General features: G+C 42.6%; 1 protein-coding gene across 5 annotated transcripts in view; it reads left to right on the plus strand.

Moving 5' to 3' along the window:
• Positions 1-4,479: 4,479 nt before the first annotated feature.
• The window catches only part of CBL (Cbl proto-oncogene), a 120,336-nt gene continuing 109,759 nt past the window's right edge, over positions 4,480-15,056 (plus strand). For 3 of the 5 annotated variants that reach the window (XM_045204081.2, XM_053924888.1, XM_053924890.1), the window contains exon 1: positions 4,480-5,073. In XM_045204081.2, coding sequence (XP_045060016.2) covers positions 4,834-5,073 — 240 coding nt within the window. In that variant the 5' untranslated portion in view covers positions 4,480-4,833. The remainder of the gene's footprint in view (positions 5,074-15,056) is intronic. The other 2 variants (XM_053924887.2, XM_053924889.1) reach the window with 2 other exon arrangements.

Raw genomic sequence — 15,056 nt, forward strand, 5'->3', positions numbered from 1 at the left:
TCTCTTCCCTCTTCCCATTATATTTACCCTGCCTCTTTCTACCTACAGGACCTTCTTTTATCTCTGTTGTGTCTTCCTATGAAGTGACCTACTCATGGGGAGGGGCAGAGAAAAGGCCCAACCAGCTAGGAGCATGAGGAGGAGGCTTGGTTCTGGGAGCCAATCCAGGGTGGCAACTTTCCTTCAGGGGCAGGACTGAGAACTGGAAGGTTGGGTTTCCTGAGACTGCTTGTTGTCCAGACAACTGGGAAACATGAAGTTCATCAGAAGGTGGAACGGACTACATACAAAGCTTAAAATACCAAGGTCCCAGAGGGCTAATTCTCTCCTTATCCCCAAATACAAGTGTAGTTAGAGGAGAAAGGGCTTTGGAACTCATTAGCTATAATTTACTTCCATGTATCACTGCCTGCAATTTGGAGACTTACAAATGACCGATTTACGCACTTGAAATAATGCTGTAGCATTGATACAGAGAATAAAGACTAATGGTATCAGTTTGGGGCAATTGTCATCCCTAGGTCTTAGCAGCAAATGACATTATTAGGCTTAAAACTGAAGATCCCCTTCAGGAAGGCATTCTTTGGGGTATGAGGGAAAGAAATGCAGGAGAAGGTAGTTAAGAGAGTTCCCCCCTTCGGAGAATGAGACACAGAGGAAAGGTAGACCCATGGACTCCAGGTGCTGACCAGAGGGATGCAAAAGTAGAAGAAAGGGCACCGATTAGAGATAACAGCTGTGAGTTCTAGTCTCCCCTCTGGATATGTAAACTTGTGCAAACCATTTAATTTTGCTCAGCTTCAATTTCCTGGTCTTTAAATCATTGATTTTGCAAATCCGGAAAGGCCTTTGTTTTAACTGGGTATTTACAGGACTATCTTCTCTCATGGTGACTTAATTTATTGCTTCTCTTCCTGCTTTCCCTTATGTGTTTGATTTTCAGACAGATGCTGAGTGAGAAAGTATACTTTGGCTCTGGGCAGTAGTAAGTTTGTTGGGGCTCCCTCTTGTGGACTTGCTTGACCTTTTTTGGAGTCTCCTAAATTTTTCTATGTAAGTTATTTATGGGGCAATGTTGGAGGTGCTCCCCTCTTTGGGATGCTTCCTAGCATCTTGCTGGAGTTACGAGTGGTTGGAAAAACAAACTTGGGGAAGGGAGCATGAAGGATGACTTGCTCTTGCTGGGAAGCCCCTACCCTCCCTCTGGTCCTGTGCTATGTGGAGCCTTGTCATCTTTCTGCCACCTGGGTCTCTCGGCACCTTACTCACTAGAATGAAAACAGCAGAAACTTCAGGACTCTTTCCCTTGTAGATTAAGGGAACTTTGGACTCTTTCTTCAGCTATTTCTTTCTATCTCTGTTTCCCTCAATATTTTTGGTCAATTGTCTGTTGTCAGGAACAGATGTGAAGAAATAGCAATAAGATCTGGGAATTAAAAAAATCCTTCAGGGAGCAGGCAGATTCAAGAAGAGGATGATACATGTTGATTTGTCACCTTCATCACTGCGGGGTACTTCTCTGAACTTTTGTATATTTTACAGAGTAAAGAGACAAACCAGGCTTGTCCTTCTAGGTGCTCACATTTCTGTACCTTAGGGTCGGATAGCCTTGTGCACATTTCTCAAACATGAAGAATACTTTTCTTCTAATCTTGAAGAATATTTTTTTGTTTAGTCTTTCCCCAGAGCCCTCTCTTTCTGCCTAGGAATGCAGCAGAGGTTCCTGTCCCAGGCCTTCTCCTCAGCTAGAAGCCTGTTTGGAGATATTTTCCATGGAATGTTAGTATCTCCATTATGCCAATGTGTGGAATGACATATTGAGGGCAGAGATTAAAGAATACAAACAACATATCAGGCCTCAGAAGAGCATTTACTTTTCAAATATATTTAGTAAACCGACTTTCAGGTGGAGAATGAGGATGTGGTTTGGGGTGAAGGTGAAATAGAGTAAGAAAAATGCTACATGTCACATGATATGATACAAACTGAGTTAGCTCTAGAATAACCCAGAAATAAGAATGACATTGTGATCAACAATCCTATCCCATCCCTAGTACATTTTGAAAACAAGCCAAGTAAAAATTATGAAAAAAGTCAATCTTTCCTTCTTTTTTATTAACTCAGTTTAGAAGTGAAAATAGGAAAGATCATTTCAGTAGAGCTCTGTCTTCCTTTGAATAGGATCACATCTGAGAGTTGTGAAGAGATGTAGAGAAGAGAAGGGTCCCTCTCCAAGCTTTATTCAGATGTGAGAGATAGGTCATTGTATATTAAGAGAAATACGGCTTACCGCAGCAGAAACAAAGTGCAAATTATACTATTCCATTCCATACGGGCTGTACTAAAGATAATTCAAATTGGAAGTCTTTAACCAAGCCAAAGATTTGAAGATGACCTAGACAAGCTTAGCTCCAAGGGTTAATTTCTTTTCTTCAAAAAAAAATTGTATTGAATTTATTGGGGTGACATTGGTTAATAAAATTATATCGGTTCCAAGAGTTAATTTCTTACCTGTAATCCAGTAAATCTAGAATTTGACAACAAGGGGAAAAAAATCACCATATTTTTGGGACTATAAGACGCACTCTCATTTTCCTCCCAAATTTGGGGGGTGTGTCTTATAGTACAAATGTAGCTTACCTGGCTTGCTGGGGGGGGAGGTATTTATGTTATTAAATATTTTACCACATTTTTTGCTTCAAAATTTTTTTTCCTGTTTTCCTCTAAAACCTAGGTGCGTCTTATGGTCCAAAAATGGTATCCTTGTGGTACCTACTGTGGATGACTGTGGTAGGTGTAAGAAATAAATGGTTATGGAAATTTAAATATTTTATTTAGTTTTTAGAGAGAGGGGAAGGGAGAGAGAGGGAGAGAAACGTAAGTTGTGGTTGCATCTCACATGCCTCTCACTTGACCTGGCCTGCAACCCAGGCAAATGCCCTGATAGGGAATCAAGCCAGCGACTACCTGGTTCACAGGTCTGCACTCAATCCACTGCGCCACACTAGCCCGGACTGGTTGTGGAAATTTAGAGAAGGGAAGGATTATTTCTTGCTGGAGTGTCTGGACACTATTTGAGTTGAGTTTTGAAGAATGGATTGGATTTTAGTAGCACACCTTAGAGCAGAGGGAATGCCCTGAGTAATGGTTATGGAAAAAAAAAAAAAAAAGAATTGTGGTATTTTGTGACATGGTGAGTCACCCAGCACAGGATATATGTATTGGAATAGTATAAAACTGCAAGGTAATTTGGAGTTATATCATGACTCCTTATTCAGGAGGAATGGGGAGGGTTGAAAGTTTTTTTGTGATGCTGTCAGAACTATAATTTAGGAAAACTAGTCTGGTGGCAGGATGGATTAGAGGCAGTAGGACAACTAGTGAAGAAAAAGTTTCAATAGGCCAGGGAAGAGAAAAGGAGGGTCTGCAACAAAGCAGGTGTTAAGTTTTGACCATTATCTGAGAGCTTTACCTAGATTCATAACTCTTTCTAGGTGTCCTAACTCTTTCTAGGTAGGAACTAATTAAAGGAAATTCTACTGATAGGAAATTATGATGTTGACTTCATAATCCGTCTTAGATAAAGGCCTTTGAATTGAAAAACCAGGAAATCTAGTTGAAGGGCTCTTGAGTTCAGAGATATTTTTTTCCCTTTTACAGGAGTACTTGATAAGCCTAATTCCCTAATTAGTCAAGGGTTTGTGGAAGAGCCAGGTTAAGTGGGGGATCTAAGGTGGAACTGAGTACTTATTGGCACACCTCAGCTTGCAACTTCCCTGAGGCTCAGAATTAGCAAATTAGGCCAGGGCACTTCCCTCTTTGGGAGGGAAGTTCCGTTTTTTTCAAAATTATTCCAACGGAACTCTTATATTAGAGAAGTGGAAGTAACTGGGAACTGCATTCTGTTCCAGACAAGGGAAAGGAGCTCCCTAGGCCAGGGCTCACAGCTCTCTTACAGTTTCTGCAGTCTGGGCCTGGTGCTGGCGGTGCAGGCCTGCGGTGCAATGCTCTGAGCAGGGGAATCTTAAGTACGTACTCAGTTCCCAGAAAAGGAACTAGTGTTCAGAAGCAAAAAAGGGGGAAGTGTTTTGTTTTTAGAGGTCAAAGGGCTTGGAAGACGAGCTCACGGCTTGTCTCAAGCCTTTCTTGGGGCCTAATCTGTTTCCAACAATCTTCAGCATTCACATTCCGGTCTTTGGGCCAGACTTACTGATAAGTTTAAAACACCGGGGAGTAGGGAAATTACTTCCCTTTTTCTCCCACAATGTGAAGAAGCAATTTCCTCATTTGTCGGACATGGGCTAAAGACGACGTTAAGGTTCTTTCTGAAGCTACATGTCTTAAATATTCCAATGACCCACACAAGGAACTTCAACCTACAGCCCACAAGGAACATGGAGAGCTCGGCTTCTGCCTACTGCGCAGACTCCAAGCTAGGCCCCGCCCCTTCCTCGCCCCGCTTCTCCGGGAGAGATCCCCGCTAGGTCTGCCCGGAATTTAGGGGTGGTGGAGGCGGCGCGGAAACTTGGTGGCGGCTTTTCGAGAGCTTGTGGCTCTGGGTTTTGCTACCCAGTATAGATCGGGACGCCAGCCTTTGCGAGTTCAGTGCTCTCCTCTCACAACCAACCTCAGGCTCCCCAAAGGGGCGCGCCCGCGCTGACTCGCGCTCCTGGCACCGCCCACTCCCCTCCCTGCGGCCGTCCCTCCTTCTGTTGGGACAGCCAGCAGCGGTGGCAGCCTCAGGGTGAGGCCCCTCCTTCACGCCCTCCTTTCCCTCGCTGGCTGCCAGGCGGAGCCGGCGGACGCGGCTGAACCCCCAACGCTCTCCAAGCCATGGCCATGGCCAGCAACGTGAAAAAAAACTCTGGGGCTGGGGCTGGGGGTGGCGGCGGCGGCGGCGGCAGCAGCAGTAGTTCCGGGGGCTCGGGCTCCGGAGGCCTGATCGGGCTCATGAAGGACGCCTTCCAGCCGCACCACCACCACCACCACCACCACCACCACCACCTCAGCCCCCACCCGCCGGGGACCGTGGATAAGAAGATGGTGGAGAAGTGCTGGAAGCTTATGGACAAGGTGAAAGGCCTGTGGAAGATCCGCGGGAGGAGTGGTGGGCGTGGGCGGAGGGGCCGAGGGAGGGGAAGGAAGAAACAGAGGAAGCTGGGGGAGGGGACGTGTCATGCGAGGCTGGGGAGGCGAGGAGCTGGGGTGACTGGGCTGAAGGTGGGGATCATGGGGGTGGGGAAGACACCGGGAAGAAGGAGGTTGGCGGTGGGGGAAGGCTGCGGTGGTTGGGAGTGGGGGAACGTTGAGGTTGTAAGTTAGGGGTAGCGAGACAAAAGCGGCTGAGGTGAAGGTTAACTGGGAAGCCACCGGGGCGGAAGTATAATGGGGAGTGCGGAGTTTGGGGCTCTGTACCGGGCAGAGGGATGTCGGTCCTGGAATTGGCCCCGGGAGATAGGAGGCGGGGGATGAGGAAGAGCGGCTGAATCACCAGCTAGGGCTATTAGTTGAATGAGGAATAGAACTCTGACTACGGAACTTAATTACTTTAGGGGCTCTGATTGAGAGACCTGGGATCTGGCCCACTGCGCAGACAAATTGCGTTCTAGTGTTTTTTTTATTTTCCTTATTAAGATGTAACATCGAGATAAAAGAAACAGAGATGTTTAAATGGACCACTCAAGGAACTTTTCCTTCACGTCTAGCGCTGGCTCAAGTTTTTATGCTCAAAACATTGGATGTTACCCTACTGGTGCTTAGATGTGCACTGATTAAACCACACATTTTGGTTAGAACCATTATCTTGGAAAAGACGGATTGACTGAGCATGCTAAGCAGCAGATTCTGAGTTGTTTCAGAACTTCCTCCTTACATACACTACTTTATTTGGTTTCTACAATAGTTTGTGTAAGGGACCCATCTCCCTATTACAGGACCTGACGCTAAGCTTGTTCAGTGAGTTTCTTTGATCACCTATTAAAATTTCTTTAAAGCAAGGTTGAAAAATAACACCATTATATTTAGCCTTTTTAAGTTTGGCATTTGGGAGAATTTTACTTCTTTACAGTTGTGTCTAATGAAATATAGTTGTTAGTCCCAAGTACTGAAAAGTTTTTAAGCAGTCTTAACGATTTGTTCTGGAGTATTCAATACAGTATTTCCTTGATCATTTTCACATTATTAATTAATAACTTACTTTGCAAAATTTACACTGCATATGAAAAGTGATTAGACGGATCTGACATATTGTAAGAAAATGGTGTTAATTCTTCCAAACTAAAATTGGTTACTCTCTGGTCCAAGGTTCCTCTTCTGAAAAGTTCTTCAAGGATTGTTTCAGATTAGAAACAAGTAATAAAAATGATTATGAAGCACCTGGCAAATATAAATGTGCTATTAAATGCTTAATAAGTCCAGTATGTGAATTAACAATCCTGTAGTGCATACCAGTGGTTTCAGAGCCACGTTTTCTTATGTTAAATTGTTGATGTTGTAATTAATGATACAAGTATTTTTATGTTTATATTGGTGTTGCAATGCTCATTTCATTATTAGAAATTGTAATGAAACTATTATAGAAAGTTAGGCACGTAAAGGAAACTTTAAATGCATTGGCATATTTAAAAATATATGTATTCAAAATCTGAAGTTTGTAGGTTTGCGTTTTAGGGATTTACAGTTAGGACTAAAATGGTTCTCTTGGAATAGAAAACATGTTTACATTTCTAATTAATTTCTTATATGAGACATTTGTATGAATGTATCAAAATTGTATTGATTAGAGACCTTTTCTTAAAAACTTCAATCAAACTTTTGAGTAGTCCAAATAAGATCTTTCCTTAATTCTTACCCTTTCATCTTTTTAAAGTATGCGTATTGAATTTTCATTTCTTCTGCAGAATGTTTAAGTATTTGGGAAGAATAAAGAGGACTCAGTTTTGAGTGAAAATGATTTTTCAGGTGTTGATAGTTTCAAGGAAAGGAGGCTTCTAACTTTTCCATGGTAGCACAGGGAGAGGAGTGTTTTACTCTTCTGTTGCTTGTCTTGAAGATAATTTTTAGTATTCTCTGTGCTCTATATCACATACTACTGGTTGTGCTGAAAGGAAAATTCAGTTCTTTCTGATGTATTAGTCTGATAGGTTCATACTATTGCGTTGGCCAAAAAGTCTGTTAACGTTTTTTCTGTACAACGGCTCTAGTAGTGCTTAGTTGTCTTTAACTTTATTCGAAGCAATTTTGTATTGTGTATGACAACTGTCATATCAGAGTGCATTTAAAAAAACTTATCAAAATTGGTGAATTTTTGTGCAGCCATTTTAATAATGAAGATAGAAGAAAATACACAACATTCGGCTTGTTATGCTTTATTATTTCAAGAAAGGTGAAAACACAATTGAAACACAAAAACGATTTGTGCAGTGTATGGAGAAGGTGACTGATCGAATGTGTCAAAAGTGGTTTGCAAAGTTTCTTGGTACTATTGACATTTTGGCCAAATAATTCTTTGCTGTGGGGCTGTCATGCATTGGAAGATTTTAACAGCACCCCTGGCCTCTACCCAGTGGAAGCTAATAGCAGGAGATAGCTGACATACTCAAAATATCCACATCAATAAAGTTATTGGGGAAAATGAAAAGTGTGTCTTTATCTTATGGAAAAAATGTCACATACTTTTTGGCCAATGCAGGACTTTCCAGAATTTCTGAATACTTCCGTAGTGTTGTTAGGTCACACAATTTCTTTTACTCTTGACGTTTTGAGCATAGGTGTTCTCTTCTTTTTACTATTTTTATTGTTGAAAGTCTTAAATGTGACTTCATGTGGTATAAGTGGTGAAGAACTGAACTGTCAAATCCACAAAATGTTTCACACATTAATCGAGGGTAGTTTTATGTCCCCATCTCATACCTGTTTTGTCCTCATCATAGACGTTAGATGAATATTATTCCAGTCTATTATTAATCAATCTATTGATTTAGCACTGAGAATTTTTAGTCTCCTCCCCTCCAGCTATATTGGATGTATGCAGGTAGAAAAGTTGGAATAAGCCGTGGGTTCTGGTCAACATAGGCCCAATTTACTAATCCATTCATAGGCTCAAATTTACTAATCCATTGTGGAACTTAAACTTGATGGAAAAATGCTTGTGCTACTATAATGCTTTTTACTAAACAAAAGACATACTCTGCCTCTAGTTGTTTTTTTTTTTAAACCAACCCAGTATATTGTGTAATCTTTGTGTAAACACTTGTATGTGAAGAGAGTGGCTAGTAAAGAGACTACTAGACAGGAGAGTGGAGAGAGAAGTTATATAAATTACCTTAAATGTAAATTTAGAGGTATTAAGGTATTTATTTTAGTGAGAGACTCAAAATTTCATTATGAAGTAGAGTGGGAGGTGGCAAACTTTTCTGTCAGGGGATAGATAGTAAATATTTTAGGCATTGTTGTCCACATACTCAGGCCAATATTCTTTGTTGTTGTTGTTATTATACTTTAAAAATGTAAAGGCCATTCTTAGCTTGCAGGTGTACAAAAAAGGGCTGTAGCCTGTAGTTGGCCCACTTCTGAAGTTGAGCATCATTCTGGCAGAATTTTAGGTTTATACTATGTTTCTATTTTAAATCAGCTAATATCATTAAAACATTAAGGTGTTGATTTTTAATTTATTTTAAAAAATATTTATTTGTTTTTAGAGAAAGGGGAAGGGAGGGAGAAAAACATCAATGTGTGGTTGACTCTTGCATGCCCCCAACTGGGGATCTGGCCCGCAACCTAGGCATGTACTCTGGGAATTGAATCAGTGACCCTTTAATTTGGAGGCCGGCACTCAATCCACTGAGCCATACCAGCCAGGGAAGGTGTTGATTTTTGACAAAATAGGATATAATTTGTCCTGGCTGGAGTTGCTCAGTTGGTTAGAGCAGTGGTCCCCAACCTTTTTGGCATCAGGATTAGGGACCGCTTTAGTGGAAGACAATTTTTTCATGGTGGGGGGCGGGGCACGGAGAAAGGAGGTGCAACTCAGTCCAGGGAGGCTTTCCTCTTCACTTGCTAGCCTGCTGTGCTGCTCACTTGTGGCTGTGTGGCCCTGTTCCTAACAGGCCACGGGACCGCTCTTGGCCGGGGGGTTGGGGACCTCTGGGTTAGAGCATCGTTCTGATATGCCAAGGTTGCAGGTTTGATCCCGGGTCAATGAATGCATAAATAAGTGGAATAACAAATTTATGTTTCTCTCTCTCCCCCTCTCTGCCTCTCCATCTCTCCCTACCACCCCCCCCCACATCAATTTTTTAAAAAAAGGGTATAATTTACTGGAAAATGCTTCTTCTTAAGGCGTAAGTTGAAAAAAAGCATTTTCAGCCTCAGATTTTGAAAACTCCTAAGCTTCGGACTCCTGGGCGAGTCATGGAAGGATGTTTAAAATGTTGTATAATCGTGTGCAACATTTTAGTCAGTTGAATAAGAAAAACAGTAAAATCAAATGATATTGCTTGAAACTTGTTAAAAATCATGTAGGGAGATGATTATCTTCTCAAGCAGCACATTCAAACGTAGGTCTTGGAAGGTACCACATCCTGCTGGGGTGAATTTTGCTCGGGGGTGGGGGAATCACTCTTAATTTTTAATTTTTTAAAAAGACTGTATTTATTTTTAAACAGAGGGGCAGGGAGAAAAAGAGGAAGAGAAACATCAGTGTGTAGTTGCCTCTTGCGCACCCCCTTTTGGGGACCTGGCCCAAAACCCAGGCATGTGCTCTCAACTGGAAGGCGAACCAGCGACCCTTTGATTTTCAGGCTGGCTTCAACCACTGAGCCACACCAGCCAGGCTTCTTTTTAAATAAGACCCTTTAACATTTCATGTAATACTGGTTTGGTGGTGATATACTCCTTTATGTTTTTGTTGTCTGGGAAGCTCTTTATTTCTTCTTCAATTTTAAGTGATAGTGTTGCTGGGTAGAGTAATCTTGGTTGTAGGACCTTGCTTTTCATCACTTTGAATATCTCAAGCCAATCCCTTCTAGCCTGCAAAGCTTTGGTTGAGAAATCAGCTGATGGTCTTATGGGAGCTCCTTTCTAGGTAACTAACCGCTTCTCTTGTGTGGCTTTGAAGATTCTCTTTAAAAAATTTTTTTTAAATTATTCATTTTCAAGAGGGAAAGAGAGAAAAATCGATTTCTTGTTCCACTTATTTATGCATTTATTGGTTGGTTCCTGTACGTGCCCAGACCCAGGGATTGAACCCACAACCTTGGTGTATCAGGATGATACTCTAACCAACTGAGCTACCTGGCCATGGCTGAAGATTCTCTCTGTCTTTAACCATTTGAATTTTAATTATGATGTATCTTGGTGTGGGCCTCTTTGGGTTTATCTTGTTTGGGACTGTGTGCTTCCTGGAGTATATCTGTTTCCTTCCTGAGGCATAGGAGTTTTCTGTTATTTTCTTAGAGGTTTTTAATTTCTTGCTCTCTCTCTTCTCCTTCTGGCACTCCTATGATGCAAATGTTGGTATGCTTGAAGTTGTTCAGAGGCTCCTTACACTACCCTCATTTTTTTTTTACTTCTTTTTTCTTCTTTCTGTTCTGAGTGGGTGTTTTTTGCTTTCTTACATTCCAGATCACTGTTTAGATTCTTGGCTTCAACTATGCTACTGTTGTTTCCCTGTAAATTATTAACTTCAGTTAGTATATCCTTTATTTCTGTCTGGTTCTTTTTATGATTTCTATGTCCTTTTTTTGTGCTGTTGAACTTCTCTATTCTTCCCCTAAGTTCATTGAACATCCATATAGCCACTCATTGGAACTCTTCAGCTAGCGATTGCTTGTCTCCAATTTGTTTACTTCTCTTTCTGGAGTTTTTGTTCTGTTCTTTCATTTGGGACAAGTTTCTTTGTCTCCTCATTTTGGCAGCCTCCTTGTGTTTGTTTCTGTGTATTAGGTAGAGCTGCTATGTCTCCTGGGCTTGGTAGTGTGGCCTAATGCGGTATGTGTCCTGTAGGGTCCAGTGGCACAGCCTTCCTGTTCTCCCAACCTGGGAACTCCAGGGGCATTCCCCTTCTCCCTGCAATGTGGACTGTGTATACCCTTCTGTTGTAGCTGAACCTTGATTGGTGTTGGAATGTCAGTGGGAGGGATTTACCCCTAGGTCAGTTGGCTTTAAGGACTGGCTGTGACTTCTGGGGAGGATCACCTATGCAGGGGACCACCCCATGGAACAGGACTTATTTCAGTGAGGCTCTGGTGCCTGCTAAATCAGCTCATTGAGTGTGTTGCTTGTGGGGTGGTTGGGTGGTGCTTCTGTGTGTTCTGAATCCATCTACCTGGTGCATTGGCTTTGGGGCCTCCCTGGAGGTGCTGGCCAAGGTCAGCTACCACCTGTGTTCTGCCTGGGACCACCCAACATGAGCTACAAAACAGTCTATAGGTGGTTGCTACTTGTTCTGGGCATGGAGGTGCCCAGGAGAGGCCAAGCTGTGAACCAAGACTGACTGCCTTTAGTTCTGGGCCTGGAGCCACCTTACCAAGAGGTAAAGGGCATGCCAAGGCCTGTACCTCTTTTTTTAAGAGATCTTAGAAGAGTCTGAAATACGAACCAAGACAGGCCATGCGTATGAATAAGCCATTGGAAGCAGCTTGGGTGGGCCTGCAGGTTGGTGGGCAGGGTTTCAGGGATTCACCAGGGTGGGTGAACAGTGATAGCCAGGTTGATAGAGTCTCAAATATGGTGCTCACCTGACAGCTTTTTGGGGGTAGATATCATCAAAGGAACAAATGGCATCTGCCAGCACTTCTGTCTGGGATAAAGCTGCCCTTCCAGCTCTTGTCCTGATGCCAGGCACTTCATTTCCTCCCTATGTGTCCATGGAGCCTTCCCAGCTGCTGCCCCAGCACTAGAACACAGGGAATGAATCCAAGTAAGCCTGTGCTTTGGTCCCTTTAAGAGGATCTGCCTGGGGCTCTAGAAGCCCTCCATCTCTCTTAACCACAACCCCTGCTGGTTTTTACAGCCAGAAGTTTTGAGGACTTTCTGACACTGGAACTCCGGGCTGGCGGCCTTGTGTGGAACTGGAACCCTTCACTCCTCAGGTTGGGCCTCTACAGAGGAGATATCCCTCCTGATTTTTATCTGCTACCCAAGTGTATGGGACCAGCCTGTTCTGGGTTTCTGCCCCTCCTACCAGTGTCTAGGTGGCTCCTTCTTTATATCCTTAGTTGTGGGATTGCTGTACAGCTGGATTTTAGATGGTTCTGAATGATGATCATTGTGTAGTTTAGTTGTATTTTAGATGTGGCTGTGGGAAGATGTGAGTACTGCATTTACCTTTCCTCCATCTTGACCAGAAGCCAATAATCACTTTAAATGTAAATGGTAAATGCTAAAATCAAAAGACACAGGCTAACTGGATGGATAAGAAAACAAAACCCACACATATGCTGTCTACAAGAGACTCACTTCAGATGGAAAGACACACAAAGACTGCAGCTAAAGGGATGGAAAAAATATTTCGTGCAAATGGCAATAAATAAAAGCTGGGGTAGCAATACTTATATCAGACAATACGGACTTTAAAACAAAGGCTGTAATAAGAGACAAAGAAGGACATTTCATAATGATAAAGGCATCAATCCAGCAAGAAGATATAACTCCTGTAAACATTTATGTACGCAACATAGGAACACCAAAATATATAAAGCAAATATTGATAGACATAAAGGGAGAGATTGACAATAATACAGTCATAGTAGGGTACTTTAGCACCCACTGATGTCAATAGATCTTACAGACAGAGAATCCAGAGAGAATCAGTATCCTCAAATGACACATTAGAACAGATGGATTTAGAGACTTGCGGTCAAGATGGAGGTGTAGGTAGACACAATGTACCTCCTCGCACACCCAAAAGAAGGACAACAACAATTTAAAAACAAAAACAACCAGATCTGACAGAAAATCGAACTGTATGGAAGCCCGACAACCAAGGAGATAAAGAAGAAACATTCATCCAGACTGGTAGGAGGGGTGGAGATGGGCAGCTGGATGGAGAGGACTTGCAGCAAGGTGGTGGCTGGCAGACCCAGCAAGGTGGCAGATTGTGGAGCGGGGCGGGCAAAGCTGCAGCTGGCAGGCAAGGCAGCAGCTGGTGGACCAGGCAACAGACCATACAACGCCAGGGCTCCAGTGAGGGGAAATAAAGCCTCAAACCACTGATTGGAAACACCCGTGGGGCTTGAGACAGCAGCAGGAGAAACTCCCAGCTTCACAGCAGAGTTTGTTGGAGAGACCCACAGGTCCTAGAACGTACACAAACCCACCCACTTGGGAATCAGCACCAGAAGGGCCCAATTTGATTGTGGGTAGCAGAGGGAGTGACTGAAAACCAGCAGAGAGTGGAGCAAGCGCCATTGCTCCCTCTCGGACCCCTCCCCCACATACAGCATCACAGTGCAGAGACTAGTGTTATCCCGCCCTGGTGAATACCTAAGGCTCCGCCCCTTTATGTAACAGGGGAGTCAAGACAAAAAAAAGTGGCCCAAATGAAAGAACAGATCAAAGCTCTAAATAAAGAACTAAGCAGTGAAGAAATAGGGAACCTACTAGATGCACAGTGTAAAACACTGGTAAGCAGGATGCTCACAGAAATAAAGGAAAATGTGCAGGGAACCAACAGTGACAGGAAGGAAACCGGGGCTCAAATCAATGGTTTGAGGCAGAAGGAAGGAAGAAACATTTCAACCAGAACAGAATGAAGAAACAAGAATTCAAAAAAATGAGGAGAGGCGTAGGAACATGCAGGACAACTTTAAACATTCCAACATCCGAATCATAGGGGTGCCAGAAGGAGAAGAGGAAGAGGAAGACATTGGAAACCTATTTGAAAAAATAATGAAGGAAAACTTCCCCATTCCAGTAAAGGAAATAGACTTCCAGGAAGTCCAGGAAGCTTAGAGAGTCCCAAAGAAATTGGATCAAAGAAGAAACACACCAAGATGCATAATTAAGTTACTCAAGATGAAAGATAATGAGAGAATCTTAAAAGTAGCAAGAGAAAAGATGAAAGGAGTGCCGATAAGATCAGCTGATTCCTCAAAAGAAACATTGCATGCAAGAAGGGGCTGGAAGGAAGTATTCAAAGTCATGAAAGGCAAAGAACTGCATCCAAGATTATCCATTAAAACTATCACTTAGAATGGAAAGCAGATAAAGTGCTTCCCAGATAAGGTCAAGTTAAAGGACGTTATCATCACCAAGTCCTTATTATATGAAATGTCAAAGGGATTTAGCTAAGAAAAATAAGATTATCAAAAATACCAATAGTAAAATGACAACAAACTCACAACTATCAACAACTGCACCTAAAACAAAAACAAACAAAGCAAACAACTAGAAGAGGTGCAGAATCACAGAAATGGAGATAGCATGGAGTTTATCAGTGGGGAAGTGGAGGGGGGAAAATGAGGGAAAAGATACAGGGAATAAGAATCATAAATGATAGGTACGATATAGGAGGAGTTTAAGAATAGTATGGGAAATGGATAAGCCAAAGAACTTACACGTATGACCCATGGACATGAACTAAAGGGGGGAATGTGGGTGTTGGGGGGCTGTAGGGTGGAGGGGAATAAAGGGGATTAAAAAGTGGGACAACTGTAATAGCACAATCAGTAAAATATGTTAAAGAAAAATGAAAACATCAACCCAAAATCTATGAGACATGGATATCAGTCCTTAGAGGGAAATTCATAGCAATACTAGCCTACCTCAAAAAAGAAGAACTCAAATAAATAATTTAACCCTACGTGTAAGGAACTAGAAAAAGAAAAACAAAATCCAAGGTGAGTAGAAGGAAGAAACAGTAAAGATCAGAGCAGAGTCCTGACTTGTGTGGCTAGGTTGGGCAACGTTCCTCATACAAAAAGTTTGCCAGTTTGATTCCCGATTAGGGCACATGCCTAGGTTGTGGGTTTGATTCCTAGTTGGGGCGCATATGAGAGACAACTGATTGATGTTTCTCACATTGGTGTTTCTCTCCCTTTCTTCTTCCCTTCCCC

The sequence above is a fragment of the Desmodus rotundus genome, chromosome 5, assembly GCF_022682495.2.
Source record: "Desmodus rotundus isolate HL8 chromosome 5, HLdesRot8A.1, whole genome shotgun sequence".
NCBI lineage: Eukaryota > Metazoa > Chordata > Mammalia > Chiroptera > Phyllostomidae > Desmodus > Desmodus rotundus.